General features: G+C 32.5%; 2 protein-coding genes across 3 annotated transcripts; both read right to left on the reverse strand.

The window, feature by feature from the left end:
- Positions 1–7255: 7255 nt before the first annotated feature.
- LOC123209397 (translation initiation factor eIF-2B subunit gamma) lies at positions 7256–14809 on the reverse strand. 2 transcript variants are annotated; one of them, XM_044627439.1, is made up of 14 exons: positions 14556–14808; positions 14392–14487; positions 14226–14303; positions 10167–10247; positions 9868–10087; positions 9730–9788; positions 9201–9250; positions 9020–9107; positions 8859–8916; positions 8656–8774; positions 8460–8552; positions 8207–8311; positions 7915–8031; positions 7256–7636 (listed from the first exon to the last, which is right to left on the reverse strand). In XM_044627439.1, the coding sequence occupies exons 1-14, from the start codon at positions 14619–14621 to the stop codon at positions 7565–7567; spliced, it is 1302 nt and encodes a 433-aa protein (XP_044483374.1). In that variant the 5' UTR covers positions 14622–14808; the 3' UTR covers positions 7256–7564. The 2 variants fall into 2 exon arrangements, with proteins under 2 accessions (XP_044483374.1, XP_044483373.1); XM_044627438.1 differs by having other exon boundaries at positions 8656–8916; positions 14556–14809.
- Positions 14810–16968: 2159 nt separating this feature from the next.
- Positions 16969–18714, reverse strand: LOC123209245 (F-box/kelch-repeat protein At5g26960). Its single transcript, XM_044627130.1, has one exon. It carries the CDS (start codon positions 18670–18672, stop codon positions 17344–17346), a length of 1329 nt encoding a protein of 442 aa, XP_044483065.1. The 5' UTR covers positions 18673–18714; the 3' UTR covers positions 16969–17343.
- Between the last annotated feature and the right edge of the window lie 1674 nt (positions 18715–20388).

The following is a 20388-nucleotide window of genomic DNA, read 5'->3' on the forward strand; positions in this document are numbered from 1 at the left end:
AATTGCTAGCTCAATGGTTTAGTTAGACTTTGTCTTTGATATGGTTTTCAATATTAGATTCTTGTTCCTTAAATTTCTAGTTTTTAATCAGTAGAACTAGTGTCAATAAAATTTGAAGTTTGTTATGATTTTGTACCTTTTCAGTATTGGTTCTAAGCCTATTTACAGTTCCAATGTAACCAATTTTGAATGAATTACACGGATATAATTAAGAAATATATGTTTTACCAAAAATATACAATTTCAAAATTTGTAATAAATAGTTCATTAGGCATGATAAACAATAACTAAGTGTGATGAACAACGATTACTGGGTTTTTCATACCCAAACTTTCTACCAAAAAATCTATTATATTTTGGCAAAATAAATAGCTTTTATACACAAATCATACTTTATTATAACTAAAAAGCAATTTTTATCAACTAACAACCATCTTTTTTGTCAATTTATTTTCCGTTTAAACTTAATTTTGGATGAAATTTTAGAAAAAAAAATATTTGAGAGGATCTGAATCCTGGAGGATCTAGTTTGTTGTTGACTTGGAAGAAAGCACCCTGCTGGTTTAGCCTCAAAATTCAAGTTTTGTTTTTGATGAGTATAGGGTGTTGGCTTCCCCAGAGAGTTGTAAGGATGTTTAGCTCCCTTAAAACTGATACAAATGCTTTTGTTTGTTTTTTTGTGTTGTTTGGGTGAGAATTTTTGTATAGCATAGACAAGTTGGTCAAGCTTACACATTAATTTGTAAAGTTTGATGATATAAAGGTTTTGTTTGATTCTCATTTTAATCTTTATGGGTGTAAGAACTTTTATAAGTCTTCAAAGGAAGAAAATGTTAGTTTGTCTTAGTTCTTATTATAAAGACTTAGACCAGTCTTAACTTGTGTCTTGAGACATCTTTCTACTCAAAATGATGAGTGTAGGTTATTCCAGAGTCCTCCTGTTAAAAAGTTCATTTTTTTTTGTTAATATATACTTACCATAACTGATATAGCTAAAAAACCACACATTTCTTCCTTCCTAGTTGATGTTAAAAAGGAGAAACAGATATAACTAGTAATAAAAAAATCTTATGTATTGAGTCTAGCTTATTCCGGGATGTAGGAAATTATTTTAAAGATGAATCTATGAATTATGAACACAATCAGTAGTACTTTAGCCAAATAATAAACTTTCTGCATTTGTTTCTCTCTTTTTCAATGCATCAAAACAGAGAGACTCAAAAAAAGGACCCAAGATTTTAACAAATGTGGCAGGTTCACATGGATTTTATATTATATTAAATTATATTATATATATTGTCTTTTTCTTTGTTAGTCTAGAAATTGGCATTGGAGAAATAATCTAAAGAAAGGAAGATATAAGTTTATATGATTTTGCGAATGGACAGTAGGTATAATTATCAAGAAGATTTAACATATTCCAATTTGTATTTTAGTTGTGGTTTCATGATGCTTGTTTTTTTTAGACCCAAATATTTTGCTAATTTTTGTATTTGTACTAGCTTGTTGTAGCTTAGTGTTTTATATGGTTTTCTAAATTTAGTTAACTTGTTACATATTTTAGTCTACACCAAAGGCTAATGGGAAATGATTTCTAGCCCTTATTGTTTTTCTCTATAGCCCAATTTTAAATTTTTTAGTGAGGATGAAACTGTTTTGTTGAATATAAAAAAGAGTATTCTTCTTCATTTAAACCTTTAATTTAAAGCTTTCTTTATATTTATAGTTACTAAAAAAAATTAAATATAAATGGATAGAATAATGACTAATTCAAAACGGAGTTTCAATAAATTTGTTGTTAATTTGCAATAGGTCCATATTTTTTCACCATTTATCAAAGTCCATTGAAGAAGATTAGTAAGAGAAATTGCTCACTCATTTAATGTTTCTTTCCTTTGGGTATCAATGATCAAATTGTCTTAGTTGGATGATTAAGCATTAAATTAATCGGTAATTTTAATTTATTTAATAAAACTTTTTGTCCTAATTAATGATTAAAAGGTTTTCACCTAAAATTTATTGATATATTTAATCATATAATAATTAATATATTATTTATATATCTAATTAAGTATTAAAATTATGTAAATATAATATTATTTAATAAATACAATCAAAACCAAAACTTAGCTTAGTTAATAATATTATTACAACAATACAACATAGTAAAATCCATAATTAAACATGGTAAAAATAGGCTATTATAATTCATTTCTTGTAAAGAAAATTCCAAAGACTAATATTCATACCAATATTAGCAAACAAATTAATCCACAAATTGTTCAATTATAATGCCTACACTACACATATCAAATTCACAAACATTCAAAGTTGTTGAAATAAATACCTCAAACATAAGCTATAGGGGAATTCTAAAACACATAAAGGAAGGAAAAGAATAAATTAGGGGTGGGCAAAATTCCCAAATTGAAATTGAAACCGTTGGGTAAGAATTTGAACTGACCTATTCTGGGTAGGTTCTGGTTTCAATTTTTTTGGAACCAGTAGGTTCCGATTTTGGTTTTGGTTTCAAACTCTTAGGAACCAAAATTTGGGGTAGGAACCAAACTAGGGGTGTACAGGGTCTAATTTGGTTTAATTTAAGAACTTTTACAAACTAAACTAAAAAAAATGGTTCAAAAAAATTCCAAACCAAATCAAAATGAAAAGTTGTGGTTTGTTTCGGTTTGAATCAATTAAAAATCATTTACTTTTAAATATTTCTTACTTAATATATGATAATGTATTATAGTTATCTAGAATATAAAGAAAATGTAAAATTAACATGAAATACATATACAATAAACATGTAAAAAAAAAAAAAGATAAGATAAATATAAAAACCAAGTTATATAAACCTCTAATTTGTTGCATAACGATTGTTTTTGAAACTGTTGAAAGACATTAAAATCTTATAAAATTTAAAAATACTCTTAAACTTTTTTTTAATTTCCAAAAACCTTTTGAAAAATTTATTAACACCCCTAAAGTTTCAAAAATTATAAACACCTACAAATATACGATTATAAATTTATTATAAAAGAGAGAAAATGGTTTTTTCAAATTTAAAGAATAAGAATTTGTCATTTCTTCGTATCTTTAGTGGGAAATAGTGATTTGGTATATATGTGTGTGTGTATATATATATATAATACAATTTATGGTTTAGTTTGAGTTTGAATCCACTCAAACCAAATCGTAATTTTTTAACAATTCAGTATAATTTTATAGTTTGAATTGAATTATGTATACTTCTAAATAAAGTACTCAATCTGTAATTTTTCAATAGTTTATTCTGATTTTACAGCTTAGATCAAATTATACATATTTTTAAGTAGGAACTCAGTCTTCAAAAATAATGAAAATGAAAGTTTTTTTTCACTAATTATAGAAAACTACAGTGCCCTTAACATCACTAACACAACATTTAAGAAACTGGGTGATGTTTATCTAGTTTTCAACGTATAAAAAATTTATCAGAAATGTAAACTGATGTGAACACATAAACAATCTTTTTAAAACCCTAGATTATGAGGCTGGACTAAAATCCATGCCCTTTCTCTTTGACCAAGTAGAGTTATACAGGAGCTTGCCTTCTTCCAGGTCAACTTCTTATTGTCAGTTATTTACGATGAAAGCGACCTTACTTTCTCTTTTTGTGTGGACCAGGCCAGCGTTTTATATTCTTCGTCAACAGTTTAATTTCTTTGGCGGTGGGTGAATGAATGAAGTCTCTGTGGCCATTTCTGGGAAAAAGAGAGAAATGAATCAAGAAAAATCTAAAATAAAATTGTCAGTTATGGGTTGGAAGTGGTCGATTCCAAGTAGGAACTAACTAAAAGAGGGATTAGTTTCGGTTCTCTGAACAGCTTACTTCTAAAACAAATAATTTAGTTTAGGCCAAAGGACTATTTCCCAATCAAGGTATATTGTTTTCTCCCTTTTAACTTCAAAAATCTTGGTGACTTCCCTATAGTCGGTTAAAATTAATAGTTTTAAAAATAAAATTATTATTTTATTTTTATTATTAAAAATAAACTTAAATTTGATTTTTTTTCCCTAAACTCTAAAAACTAACAATTTTTTAACCCAAATTTTAAAAAATAGCACTTTTCCTCCTAGAGTTTTCAATTTTTGAGAGTTAGTTTTCCAACACCGTTTCTTCCTCTCCGGCGACCTCCAGATGACGTTTCTTCCTCTCCGACACAGCGTCCTTCTAGCAGTTGTCCTAAGCGAGGTTGTCGACAAATACCTCGTTTTCATCTCTAGACGAAAATGATTCATCTTTGTTAGAGATGAAGACGAGTCGTCTTCGTCGACGATCATGCTCAAGACAACTGTCAGAAGGAGGTCGTGTCGGAGAGAAAGAAGCATCACCTGGAGGTCGTTGGAGAGGAAGAAATAATGCTGAAAAACTAACTCCCAAAAATTGAAAACCCTAAGGGGAAAGTGTTGTTTTTTAAAACTTGGGTTATGGGAAATTGTTAGTTTTTAAGGTTTAGGAGATAAAATGAGATAAATTTTTTAGAGGTTAAGGTTTCGTTAATTTTAACAGTTCATAAGTGGATAAATAGGATTTTTTAAAATTAATAAGAAAAAACTTAAGAAAACCACATACTTTGGGTGGGAAATAGTCCTTTGGCCTTTAATTTATATCTAAAGTTCAGAATCCAACCAAACCAAATTACTCATCCATCAAAAAAGAAATTTTATCTATTGTTTTTACAAATTAATCGTTCGAGTGCAAAAAATGTTTTATAAAAAGATATTTATAATATTGCATCAAAGCAAATTTTTGTTAAGAGTCGAGCAGTATTTTGATATTAAACATATCAAAGGAAAAGTTAATTTCTTCTCTGGTTTTTTACCAAGGAATTTCTTAAGGGAAGGTAATCATAACACCATCCAAAACAACCACTCAAAAATAATCAAATGTCTCATATGTCCAAAACACTGAAAATATCAAAACTTAATTTAAAATTGTCTCCAATAAGGAAGAAGAACAAAAGTAAACCTAGATGTAAAAGGGCAAACCCTCGATAAGCTCTATTCAAGCTCAAACAAACAAAAAATTATATTTTGGATATGATCCTTTTAATAAACTCGAAAAGTGATCTTAACTATTGTTGGAACCAAAAAAGAAGAAAAAATACCAAAAAATATATTATATTTCGAAACTTGAAAATCTAGTTTAAAGATTTGAAAAAGGAAACAGAAATTGTTCTTTCTAAAAATAAAGAAATTGAAGAAGCATTACTCAATGGGTTAGTCCTAGAAGATGAATTTCAAAAAGAAAATCTCAATGTTTTAGTAAAACTAGTTTTCACTCGTAGGTTTTTTTAAAGAATTTGTTTTACTTAAACAACCTAAAAAAAAACCCAAAAGTTTTACGAATTTATCTAGGATGATTTAGATTCTTATGAGTTCAACCATTATCCAAACAAAGACTCATTACCCATTCTTGTTTACACATCGTGAAGGTCCTAAATCCTTCTCATTGAGGCAATGATATATCAAAATCTAAACGATTCTTTCAAATGGTTGATTGAGATTATAAAAATGTTTAGTTTCATTCTTTGCTTTTTTAAAATTATGAATTCATACACTTTCAAATGATCTACTTAAAAAAAAACAATTGTTCAAATTCTCATACTAGTTTATTCGATGTTAGAGACTATTTGGTCTCATGGTAGAAATATTTTTAGAAAAAATCCAAGAGTCATTCAGTTATTTTAAATCAAATTTCAAGTATTTTATCAAGAGAATCCCATTTTTTTCCAATTCTTCATTTCTCATTCAACTTCTTTTTATCATAGATTTCTGCATGGAAATATAAAATCACCAAATCAAACACCCAAATTCATTGTTTAGGTATAAAAGAATAATAATAACAATAAAAGTCAAATGGCGAGACAAATATGACAACACCCATGTTAGAAAGAAAAAGTCCAAACATGTTTATACAATACCGCACAACTCACACATGCAGTTACTCGTAAAATTGTCAAATTCCTCCTAAGCAAGCAAATGACTTCACCATCGTTTGGTAGAGCAAAATCCAAAGAGAAATTGATATTCCAACTAAAAATTTTATTGTCTCAAAAGGAGGCAACCGAAGTTCAAACAATCAATATTCAAACTCATCAGTTAATTATACCCAAAATAACGAAATTTACTGTTTTGAAATCCTCTAATTTCCTCAAAAATATCAAGTCCAGACAAATAATTCAAAAGGGCCATAACTCAAGAAAAGTGTCCAAATATCTCCTCAAATAAAATATTTAAATCAAACTTTTGATAGTTATGTAATTTAAAGAATATATGGCACCGAAAGAATTGTGCAAAGACTCCACTCCTCTCCATGTGAGCTCATACTAATGTTATCCATTAGGTCAAAAATCATTCCAAAACTAATCAAGGAAGCTTGCAAAATTTGGCTCCCCTACAAACAAGAGTCGTGAAATAAAAGGAAAGCAAGAAAAACAATCCGTAGAAGATTTTGCTGATTTTCTCAAAAATATTTTTCGAAATGGTAGGTGAATAGAAAGATTCTCTGCAAAGACAGCCGAAAATTCTTCGAAACAGACAGCTTGTAAAATTTGAAAAAGTTGTAATTCTACGATTGATTTCAACAAGTAATGATTGTATGCCACGTTTTTACTCAAAAAAAATCTCCAAAAACTTAACTCACCTCTAATCCCTTGGAAGATCTTCATGAGTGTTTAATTGTTTTCAATTATATTTCAATATTCCATTTTGATTTTAATGTATCATGCTCTAAAACAATTGCATCGATTGTTTTCAAAATCATCAATACTTATTTCTATCCAGTTGAAATGGTCCACAATAAGGGATTCCTTCAACTATCAACTTTAAATTTTTAGCTTTAATAGTTAGTATCTCATGCAAAACCACTAAGTTTGAGTCATGCCTAAGGTGAAAGTGGATAATACGCAAAAATAAAAACCACATTTACCCTCACATAAGCACCACCTAACTAATCCTAAGAACGTATGAGATATTAAGGATTCCTCTAACTTTCAACTTAAGTTTATAGCTATGATAGTATACACTTAACCAAGCAGCTACATAAAGTGGCCGGCCTCTAAGGTTACTGCATCTAACTCTTTGAAAAACCCTAACCGAAGCCAGTAAAGCTACAGCTTTCCACCCTCTCTCCACTGCAGTAGCCATCACCACTACAATACCCGAATCTGAAAATAGAATTTCCATGAAGAATCAATTTGTACAAGACTTTGTAAAATGGATTTTCCATGAAGAAGAAAATGAGGATTCAAAGTTTGCTCTAACTGTTTGAAAGAATCTTCCTCTGTTCACATGTTTCTGGGTGGAAGAAACAACACATTGAATCAATCAAATAAAATCAGATACATGCAACAGAACATGGTACACATTCCTATTACCTCGCCAAGACATATACCCTGTACTCACCAGCACTCACCAAAAATTGACTTCAACATAATTATGGGCAGACAGCATGAGTTCGATGATTGAAACTGTTAATTGCCATTTTTCTTCCTAACCTGGAGCTTCCCCTTTTTACTTATTTCTCTTTTCTGGCCAGGGACTCTCCCTTGTGCTCACAACCTGCAGAAACCACAAAACCTGCTCCAACCTGCAGCAAATTGTAAAATAACAATTATTAGAGCTGAAAAGTGTGCACAATCAAAGTTGTTTTTCTTTCATTCATTCAATTTTACAAGTAGTTATTTTACGTGAATATACATCTCTGATATTTAAAATTACAAAAAAAGTCAAGCCCAACCCATGCCGGTCTGGTTCAGTGTGGCACTTCTCAGCCACGCTTGCAGAGAGCGAGAGAGAGATTACAACTTTAACAATGAGTCTAGTCTATATACATTTACAGAAAAGATTGATAGAAAAAGAGATTACTTGACAATCTTTCAGTACGACGCGCTCTTGGAGCTGTGCATTGCTGCAAATCACAGAACCTTGGATTGAACAACCATCACCAATCGTGACGTGATTCATCACAATCGAGTTAACAACCTACATACACATGAAAGGAGAAGTAACAGTTCAAACTAGGGCAACTATTTCAGCTTAATATTCAAATTTCTTTAAGACGTCACAGAGACAAAAGGCAATGATGTAATAGGACCAAGCAATTATACAGATACAAGTAGCACTTATCCTGACATCTATAAACAAGAAATCAACATACCTTTACATTGGAACCTATCCGGCAATGACGGCCAACAACAGATCGTTTGACACTACACTTGTCACCCATTTGTGAACCTTCCCCCACCATACATTGTGGTCCAATCTACAATCATGAAACCACTAATTAAGTACAAAGAGAAATAGCCTTGGCTGGGGAAGATACACAAAATTAAATGCTAATTGGTTACAGTAGCAATCATGCAAACTATTGTTAAACCAGGAAAAAGTAGTGTTCATAGTTTTTTACTCACAGTAGTTTTTGATCCAATCTCTGCTGAAGGATGCATAATGTATTTCTGAGCAGAAAAGGAATAGCCCGACAGATGACTTGCCTCACCTATAACCTGACATTCAAAATTGAAAGTGAGCCAACTGGATCATGCAAAAACTGCATAACAGTAAGATACTGTAAAATAAGCACTGAGAGATTCAGCAGTATGAACTCACATCCCGATTAATGTCCATAAATGCTTGAATGGAATTTAAGCGTACACAGTACTTGCTGTTGCTGGCAATATAAGCACAGCACTTATGAGTTCTTCGAACAGGAGCAGATCCATCATGACCTAATGCATACAGTTTGTGAAAGCTTGGTGCAGATGCATTAGAAAGAATTCGAGACAGAATCATGTGACTGTTCTGAGAACTACCTTTCTCATTCCCAGTTTCTTCTGCTTGTTGTACACCATTTAAGAGTACCTCCGATTTCTAATGCACACAAAAAATTATGAGCCAGATCACAGATATGAGAGAGGGAAAATAAAAGATGTCTCCCACAACAACCATGTTTGCAGGGACCTTTTAAACTAACCAGCTGGCTCCGAACAAGATAAGGCAGTACATCCTGTTTTAAGCTTTGAAATGTATCCTTCTGATCCAGAACCTCTTGCAGAACAGACCTGTGGGATATAAACACAAAGAAGAATTTTCGTAAATATAGATAACAATATACTTGACAGATAAATTAAAAGCAGAGAGCAAAATAGGCAAACCTCTTGAATGCATAAACATGAGCATCCATAAGATCAGCTCGAACTTCCATCTAAAATAATAGATATGAAATATACAACATTAGACTAAAAACAAGTAGATCTTGTTAACCTAACCATATCTTGACAAGCATTCTCAACTTCAAAACATCTTTGTCTCATAGATACTTCACTTTCATTCAATGGAAATATTACAGGACAGATAAACAACATTATAGATTAACAGTGATGCAGTAGTGGGGACTAGGATACTTCTTGGAGAAGCATCTAAGTTGAATAGCAACATCAATTTTGATCTAGTAGTGCAGAGAAAGGTTGAAACCATATGAATGACAGAAATATTTTAAAAAATGGGAAAAAGTGATATTCTGGAAAAAGCACTAGGAATAGCTTTCAAAGCTAATAAAGTGAAAAGCTTTTGAAGTACTATATAGTGAACATATTACTACTCAAGTTTGCTAGATACTTCTTACAGCTTCAGAGAGGTTTAACAGAAGTAACTATGACAAGAGGACAAATTGCAACCCAGTACCTGACCACTTGCACGGAGAATGCTCTTTTGAATTCGAGTACCTTTTTCAATCTCAGCTCCTGACAAAAGTTAGAAGATGCGATATAAGAACCAGGCTAGGTGATTTCCTCGAATTAAAAATAAATAAATAAATCCAACCTGTTGCTATATATAACAAAAACTGCTTTGTGGGATCCAACCCTATAATGTTGTAGCACCTGGGGTTCTTGCTTTTATCTTTTCCACCAGTGGATCCGGACTCTGATGGGCCACTGACAGGAGCAGAGCAAAGCATTGCAGTAACCACTGCATCATGTCGTCTATGAGCAGCCGCAACTGCACCAGGAGGAACATCAGAAACAAGATCACCACTCACAACCTGCAGGAACATGTAGTGGTAATGGGGTGAAACCACAACTTTCTGTAACTAAAAAACCACTAAGGACCTCAATGCTAACCAAAATATCTTTTGCAGTCAAGTGGCGTGCAATGGCCCGAAGTGCACCAGCAGTGCCAACATCCTCAGGTACTGCAGCAACCTGCAAGGTTATAGAAGCCAATTGTTCTATATTGTATTTAAATGGATACTCAAAACTGGAGGAAATTAATATTCAATTTACAATTTGACTTCTAACTGCACCAGTAACAGCTTTCTTTCATAAAACCCAAAAAATGGCAGTAAATTAAATAAATAAGGCATATATATCAGCTTCAATAAACTGATTTTCACAAGCATTAAGTCACTTAATTTTGAGAAAAAAAGGAAATGAAAAAAAGTTTTGTTTCATACAGATAAAAGCATGTTAAAGCCATATTCAACCACACTTATATTACATTGATTTTAGCATATTGTTACACAGCATCAACAACTGACTAACAAGATACACAAAAATTCTATCCACAAATCACAACATATTGGTTTTATATACATAAAGTCACGCAAAAACCATATTGAAACACACTTATTATACTTTACTTATTACCTTGGTACACAGCATCAGCAATTGACTAACAAGATATGCGAAAGTATTATCCACAAATCATAATAGAGGTTCAAAAACTATATGCTCAGAAAAGAGCACCTCGAAGCCAAATTTTGTATTGTAGTCAACTTTGAGTCATGCCTAAATCCCTTGTAAAGTTATGGCTGATTCCAAAAATTGTTTTGCAGAGTAGCAAATCTTTCAAGTCTGAATATGATTGTAACCTGACCAGAGTCAGGCATCTCTCAGTACAAACTGAGGTCATAACTTGACTAAACCAGAAATCAGAAATCAGACACTAATAACTGTCATAGCATAGAATTGACTGAGCACGACCACATCTATTTTTTATCCTTCTTACACAATTAGCATGGAGCAAGATAAGCTAAAAGGGAGGACCCATAGCTCCCACAACACTGGAAATATAAATTGGTCACCTTTGACTCATTAGCTATGTTCCTAAGTAAAAATTGACTAACAAGCATCAACATATTGCTACACAAATCAACAGTTACTTTGTTACATTAATTTCAACATATTGCTACGCAACATCAACAATTGACTACCATGATACACAAAAGTTCTATCCACAAATCATAACATATATGTTTTATATACATAAATAATGCAAAAAACATATTGAAACCACACTTGTTATACTTTACTTATTAACTTGGTACACAGCATCAATAATTGGCTACCAAGATATGTGAAAGGATTATCCACAAATCATAATAGAGGTTCAAAAACTGTATGCTTAGAAAAGAGCATCTTGAAGCCAACTTTTGTATTGTAATCGACTATGAGTCATGCTCAAATCCCTTATAAAGTAATGGCTAATTCCAAAAATTGTTTTGCAGAGCAGCAAATCTTTTCAAGTCTGAATATGATTGTAACCTGACCAGAGTCAGGCACCTCTCAGCATAAACCTAGGTCGTAACTTGACTAAATCAGAAATCAGAGACTAATAGCTGTCATAGCATAGAATTAACTGAGCACCACCACATCCACTTATGATCTTTCTTACACAATTAGCATGTAGCAACATAAGCTAACACGGAGGACCCATAGCTTCCACAACAATGGAAATATAAATCAGTCACCTTTGACTCATTAGCTATGTTCCTAAATAAAAACATCATTGATAAAGTATGTTAAGCTTGTTTAAGTGGAGCATGAAACTGAGCTCATAACTAAAACTGTGATTAATAAAGAAAATGAAACTGACAGTAGATATAAAGCTGATCTGAACAAAAATCTGTAGGTGCTGGATCTACAAACAATTACACTTACGATTTTACAGAAATAGATCATTTTTAAAAGGTTAAAGTTGACTTTGAACTGGGTTTAAGCCCAAATCATTGGTTCTGAGTTTGTTTTGCTTCTGTAAATTAAGAAATAGGTTTTGAAGGAAACATATTAATAAATAACCAAGATATAGAATCTAAGTGATTACAGCTTAAGTTCCCATGAAATGATAACTAACTAGGAAAGGATGCAACCATACCTCAAAAAAACTTCAATGCTTACCAAATTTTTTATATACTAAAAATAAGCTACAATGTGGACCAACGCTCACCATGGCCCACTTTTCTTTGAAATTGTTTATCTGTAGTTTTTGCAATAAAATTTCCTTAAAACTGTAGTTATAACCTGCCCTTCCATGAAAAAATAGGGAGAGCAACAAAAGGCCAAGAAAATGATAAGAAATATGAGTACCTCTTTGACAAAGAAATTCACAAGTAACAACAGTTTACCCTTGATATTTATTCAAGGCAAAAATACTTTGCAATAATTCAAAGCACACATATTTCCCACCCATATGTATAAGCAGGTAAAAGATGATAGTTATTCAACTTTGTTTTTTCCATGAGACGAATTCATTTGAAACTTGCTACAGTGTCCTTCACACTAGTTTTTGGTTTAGAATAAGACTATGTGTACTTATAATGAGTACTGATTTGGATATCAATGATGACATGTTACCATGTGATGGGTGTTACAATACCTTTAATTCAAAATCAGTCAATCACATGATAACACATCATCATTGGTACCCAAATTAGTATTCATTATAAGTGCACATAATTTTATTATTTAGTTTAACCTGTATTGACTTTTAACTGCTTTTAATAACTCTATTAGTAATCGAGATTTTAAATACATACAAATCCATTTTTTTCTCAAAAACAAATGATCTATCAACCATATACACACAAAATAAGCTAATAATATCTCTAGGATAAGACAGATTCAATGGGCTGTAGGACAAACAGTACAGAAATTAAGAGAGTGAAAGAAATGGAAGATAAACCAGAAAAGAAAGCAAAGAAATTAAGAAGAATTAGGGAAAGAAACTATTTTAATCTAATTATCATAGGAAATTTAAATAAACTATTTACTAAAGAAATTAGATCCCAGATCCTCCATCACAAAAAAAGGACCCATGTACTCATTTAACAGTCACAATGAACCCTTCAACCCATTTTCTAAATTGGTAGACGTAAATTCATTATTTCTGCACAATAGATAAATTTGTTTAAAGTCAAATCTAAATCATAAGGTTGTTATTAAATTCTTTCTCCTTAAAATATGGTTCACCTAATAAAGTACAATAATGCCCCCTAGACTCTGCTCCTACTAAAAAACCTGATTCCGTTGAGTTGAAACCCTTTTCCAAAATTGAAAGTAGACTGTCAAAACATCTACAGGCCAATTACAGCAACCCTAACACAAATAACTTATACAAATGCTTGGAATTTGTAAGTTTCGGCATCACTAAGAATGAAGTTTCAAATTTATTCCACAGCAACCTCCAACAGATTAAAATTGAGGAAGATGTTCACTCTTCTTCAGATGAATGTCCTTGAAACTAGTTGAAAATTATAAAGAGCTTCAGTCTCCAAAATCCTAATCTTGAAACAAACTTTATTTCCCAATCCCCCAAGAACTGTTATCCTTAAATATCTGTGGTTTTGAATCATCTTCATCAGTCCTCTCAACGCTCATCTTTAAAAGCTTTAAAGTAAGTTTCTGATTATACCAGAAATCACTACATTAAAATTCTGGTCCTACAATAGCAGCTTGTACCTAATCAGAATAAGAACATTTTATTCCTTTTTCATTTCTCACACGGAACCTCTTTCAAGAAAAATGATTTAGTCAGATTTGCTACTATTCCTCTCCTTATTCTGTAAAAACAAACATACAGCGTAAAAGGCAAGCAGCTAGTTCTTTAGACTCTAGGCTGTAATTATTAAATCTTCAAGGCTTTCTTACTCTCAGCCATGAGACGCCACAAGTCATGTCACAGAAACAAATCTTTCAAGACACTACCAAAGTATCATCACTCCTCACTCAAAACTAACCAAAACATAACGCTAATTGTTTCCACAAAAGATCAAGACACATATATAATAATCATTTCAAACACCTAAGAAATCCTTTTGTAAAAGCATGATTAAATCTTCCAACAAAGATGAAAACTTAATAAACCAAAAACAAAACATCCAAGCAAAAAAAAAATTTTAATACCTCAACATGTAGACGATCAATATAAGCCCCTGAAATCCAAGCACCGACACAAAGAGCAGCATCCTGACCTTCAACAACCTAAAGCACACATGCATCAGCTCAGAATGAAATTTAAAAAAAAAAAAACAGATTGAGAAATTTCTCAAATGAACAAAAAGAAACGTACAACAATGAGATCCTTAAGATTACTGAGTTCCAATAGTTCCAAAACGTAAGACAGAACAGGTCGGTTAGCCACAGGAAGTAGCGCCTTCGGAACCTCCTGCAATGAAACAAACATATTGAGATCGCAATCGAAAACAAATTAGACTAAACAGAGAGAGTGGGGACCTTTGAGACGAGAGGGACGAGTTTCTTTGAAGTTCCACCGGCAAGCACCACCACTTGAAAATCCATTTCAAAACAAAACCAGCTGAAATTGTTTGTTCAATACTGCAAGCTTAAGCGGTGGCAAAGAATTTCATGTAAATGAAAAGAGTTCTAAAATCCCTGAAACACAGGGGATTAATTAATTACCCGTTTTCTAGGTTTTAGGTCGTCTGTTTTTTTGTATGGTAAGATAAAAAGTTTGAATCCAGTTAAAATCTGAATATTGTTTTCTCCCCGAAGGTTTTACGAAATTAAAGTACAAAGACACAGAAGCCCGTTTTACCCTAACAAATTCCCATTTTTTGACTAATTTTATCTGCCACATGAGACATCTTAGAAGTATCGTATCGATTTTTTTGAAATAATAAATTGGCTTATAATTAAACAATAATAAATTAGGCCAAATAATTTTCCTCTTGAACTTTAATGTAATGAAAATGTTACAACTTTAAGTTTGAAAAATTATTTTCACACCCATCCGGCAAAACCAAATGTTAATTTTAATATTTGTATAATATTTATAATAAAATTATTATTATTTACACCTCATATAATATAAATAAATCATATTTTCACATTATTGTTTAATTTTTTTACCTTTTCCTTTTTTTTTATTTTTCATTTCTTAATTGTCAAAAAATAAATCAATGGTTTTATTGATATGTTGCCACCATTATTATATTCTTTTTTATTTTTTCAAAATCTCTATCATTGCTTATTATTTTTTCGGTCAATATCCCCACATATCAAATTAGTTTTTTTTTCCGTAAACTCAAACCTAATACACTTAAAAAGAAAACACCCTAAGGGAAGAGCTGACATATGGATTGACAAATTGCAGAGATATCTAAAAAGCAATAGAGTGAGGCTCATGTTGTTGAGAACTATGCTTTAATTTAAATTCATATAAGTCATTTTTATGTTGTTGAAGATTGCGAAGGAATAAAAATGACAATATGACAAAAAATCTAAATAAGAACGATATTTGTCCTCGTTACGTGTTTAAGAATAAAAGATTGGAAACTCTTGGAGTTATTGAATATTAGAAAATTTTGTACGATAATTTAATAGTATGAGTAGGTAAATGGTGGTGGTGGCTTGACTGTGTGAAGAGGTTAGTGGTGATGGTTTATGCAAGGAGAGATGGTGAGAAAGTTAATAATGGTGATTTACACGAGAGGGGGTAGTGATGGTTTTCGCGAGAAAGGATAATGGTGGTTTGACGATGAGGAGGTTAACGGTGATGGTTTACATGGGAGAGAGATGCGGTGATTTGACCATAAATATTTTAGTGTTAACATTGGTGGTGGTTTAACTTTTAATAGATTGGTGACAACTATGCAGGCCTTAGATCTAGAATAGCCTACAAGCTTATGGGTTACACTAAAACTGAACCAATCTAACCCAGTCCATCATCGTGTGTATTTGAATAGAGGTGTTTTTTTTCCTCTTGATTATATATTTTTTTGTGATATTCTATAAGATAGAGATAAAAATTTAATAAAATTACCTGCCTAGAGTTATTAAAAGAAAAGGTTGGAGGCGATGATACAATTATATTCAATTAAATTAATTGATTACATGGTTATAAAATTAGTATTGCGGGTTATATTTCATTAAATTCTAAAACTAATGATTAATTTAATTAATTTCTCTTAACCCCCCATAAAAAGCACAAGTTTTAAATAATTTAATATGTGTAAAAGTTTGACAAAACTCTATATTAATTAAAATAGGTACCAATTAACTTATAATAAGTTTATTTTTTTAAACAAATTTTATTTTATTTTTAATAATACTCCTTTAAACTAATTACGTCACCCTATTGGATAATTACATCAAATTCAACATAATTGTTTTTGACAACTTCTGAACATATTATATTTAATAAGTTATGATTTGAAAATTCAAAAATTAATTTGAAAATTGATTTATTTTTATTCTAATATAGATCAAAACGAAAATATGAACATAAGTGGAAAAAAATTGCAAGTGTGAGTGCGTGTGTAAAGGTACATGAGGGCAAGAGGGTGTGTTATGGGTGTGTGCGTGTGGGTGCACGTAGGTGCACATAAGTGTGTGCATGTTTTTAACCTCTTACACACTCACGCACCCGTATGCAACCGTGCACACTCTCATACACCCATATACACCCACACGCATCCACTTGCATTCACACCATTATTCAAAATTATGTTTATTTTTTATTTTGATCTATATTAAAACAAAAATTAATTAATTTTTAAATAAATTTTTGAATCTTAAAATCATAATTTATCAAATATAATATATTTAAAAGTTATCAAAAAATACCTATATCATATTTGATCTCATTAGGCGTGAAGAATATTATTAAAAACACAATTAAACAAACTTAAAAAAAAATAAATAAAGCTCTATAAATTTATCTAAAAAAATTATACAGAAAAATTGATATGCGGGAGGCATCGTTTTGACAAAACTCGAATAAAATGTCACCACGCCGAGACAGTCAATAATTTCAATACAAACCCAACGCCTAAAAAACCCACTTTTTATCCTTGCACCAACAGTACAAACATGTTACTACAATCATTTTTGTCTCCTATCCAGACTACACCACCCCCACAACTTTCCCTTCCTCACCATACCACACTCGCCACGGCGGCGCGTCCTTTACATCCCCTAATCTGGCCACCCCCCAACCTTTCCCGCCTTATCGCATGTCAACATAAACTCCTTCTCTAGGTCCCTTGCAAATTCCCCTCCTTCACCATTCCACATTCACCACAGCGGCGCGTCGTATCACGTCCGGCAGATCCGGTCCCCTATTCCAACATTCGCCGACGGTGTCGTATATCAAAACAAGCCCTTCTCTCAATCCCCTCGTGTTCCTCGCACTTCCGTGTAATAAGTCATCGATGCAACCAATCACTTGAACCAAAACCACTTTGTCTCCGGCGCCGACGCAGCTGAACTTCACTGTGTTGTCAAGCCTTACTTGCGGGGGAAACGGCGGTCTCTTTATCCTAACCCACTCGCCAAACCCGGCGGTGTTCCTACGGGCGTCGAATCTCCACAAAGAGAGCTCCACTGCATGACTGGTGAGAACATAAACGTGGCCCATGGCCGCACAAGCCGCCACCACACAACCACCGCCTGGCACCGTACGGCTTCTCAACCACGCACATGACTTCACGTCATACAAATCCATCGAGCTGGCATACACGTGCGCCTCCGTTCCAGCCGTAGCGTTACAACCGATCTTCAACCCACCAATGATATAGAAAACTCCGTCCACAGAAGCCCCCAAGCACCCGTATCTCCGCCTGGGCGCGTGAGCCGCCACGCGCCAAGTATCAGTGCTAGGATCGTACTCTTCGACGGTGGGATCAGCTCGTGAAGAGCCGCCGGCGACATAGATTTTCCCAAAAACAACCGCACAACCGAATTTTTTCCTCGGAAACAACATGGGCGATCTTGGAGTTATAGTTTTAGTCCAAGAATCGTAAAGAAGCGTAACGTTCTTGCCAATGATATAAATCTTGGGTCCAATGGCGGCAAGTCGCGCTTGGGAGAAGAACCCATGAAGCAAACTCGAGTTTCCCAAGAAAATGGAATCAGTATCAAGATCAGAATCGCGTTGCCAAAAAGCACCCAAGTGTTGCTGGTAGGGTAAAGACAGGGTGGCAGCGGAGAGGGTGGAAGTGGGAGTCGAAGCGGAGAGAAAAATGGCGAAAAGAGTGGAGTGGAGGCGGTGGAGGTTGCGACGGAGGTTGAAGAAAGAAGGGGAGAGGAGAAGGAGATACCAGCGGCGGCAAACGAGGGAAATTAAAGGCAAAGAAGAAGAGGGAACTCTTGAGAGACATTCCAAAAGAAGATCGTTGGGGAGGGAAGAGATAGTTGTAGCGGCAGTGGGATGAATGAAATGGTTCGATTTGTGAAGGGGAGTAATGGATTTGTTATCGTTTGGATTGGGGAAGCAAGATTTCATAAGCCATGAGAAGTGGCGTGAGTTACAGCTCTCTGACATTTTTCTTTTTTCGGACCAAAGATGGGGTTGGAGAGTTTTGTCAATATATTCCCCCCCAGTCTTCATTCATCTTTTAAGGACTCTATGTTTGCGCTTTCAAAATGTAATGATTACAACTCTACAATTTTGAATCATTTTATTCAAGTACTTTATGATATACGCCGGTGGAATACTTGGAATATTTATGAAAATCATTTCAACTTACTCATATTAAATGAGCATAGTAATGGATCTAAAAGAGGCATGTGTTATTTTGATGATGCATGAAGCTACATAGGGCATATAACTATTTTCCCACAGGTTTGGTGTAATGAAAAGCCCCCACCATTCACTTTGGAAAATCTAATTACCTACTTATTATTCACTTTTCTTAGTTGATTTTGTTTGCTTTTAATATAAATCTGACTCCATAAGTAAGTTAATAAGAAAATTTGGTTATTATCATTTTGACTACACCAATATATAAATTCCAAGATATCGATCGTATAAAAACGCAATGTCTATTTAGATCATTGGACGAATATTACTTTTGAATGTCCAAACAGAACACTTCATTATCATGAAAAAAATACTTTAATCATTGTTTATCATGTATTTCATTATGTGTGATAGTTTAAGAATTATATGGTATTAGAGTATAATAGTACTTAGATAACGACATAAATGACTCATCTAGTGTATCTCTTAATGTTTGTCCTGTTTTATTTTTTGCTTGTCATACATGCATATATAATATATCAATTTTATACATGTTAGCCATATTGAGAATGATTTCCTTTAATCTTTATATATAATCGACCATAACAAACATTATCATCAATATTTTTCGTAATGTCTAAACTCTTGTTTATCTATGATGTGATTTTATTTGATCTTTTGAACATGTGTGATAAGTATTCATATGTCAGAGTTAGACATCGACGAATATAATCCGCTTTGAAAGATTATGTCACTCTCTGTTCCTTGGGTGTTAGACATCAACGAATGGTCAGGGAAAGAAAATAGTCAATAAAATGCACCACCAAGAGCAATCACAACTTTGAGTGGTACATTAACATTAACAGATTTGCATGCTTGAAACTATTCATACCTTAATACCATCATTAACACTGATTTTCTTTTCAAACACATGTTCCTTAACGAGAATACCATCCATTTTGTCATCATGGTCAAAGGCACCCAAAATCAAATTTTTTTATAATTTCCATGTACGTAATCCTCTACAATTGACCATATATTGACATCGTGCATATTTGTTATCTCCTTCTCATCAACATCTTGATTGGTGTTTACCTTTTTCATATTTAAGTCTTTGTAAACTATTGATATCTATTACATCATTATATGACTGTTGAACATCAATGGTATTGATCGTAAAAGATAAAGTTTTTGATTTAAGAGTACTAGTCACAAAAATATAAATGCGTTACTTCACATGTGGAGAAAGAATAATAAAACAATCAACGTTTTTATAATTTACAGTTTTAATAGACCTCTTATTATTAATTTTTTTGGCTTTTATACTTAACTGATTATGACTTCGTTTATGATTAATTTAGGGATATTTGCTAAGTAATTAAATTAATCCCTCAAAAATTAGGTTTATAAGGATTTTTATTATTTTCTTCTCTATGCCTCAAACATACCACTTATCCTTATTAATTTCATTTCATATTAAATAAAAAATTAACAAAATTTAACATATCCATCAATCCAACAATAATAATATATAATTTCATTAATAAGTTATTTAACAAAAACTTTTTTTTTTGAAAATTAACC

The sequence above is a fragment of the Mangifera indica genome, chromosome 2 (genome assembly GCF_011075055.1).
Source record: "Mangifera indica cultivar Alphonso chromosome 2, CATAS_Mindica_2.1, whole genome shotgun sequence".
Classification (NCBI taxonomy): domain Eukaryota; kingdom Viridiplantae; phylum Streptophyta; class Magnoliopsida; order Sapindales; family Anacardiaceae; genus Mangifera; species Mangifera indica.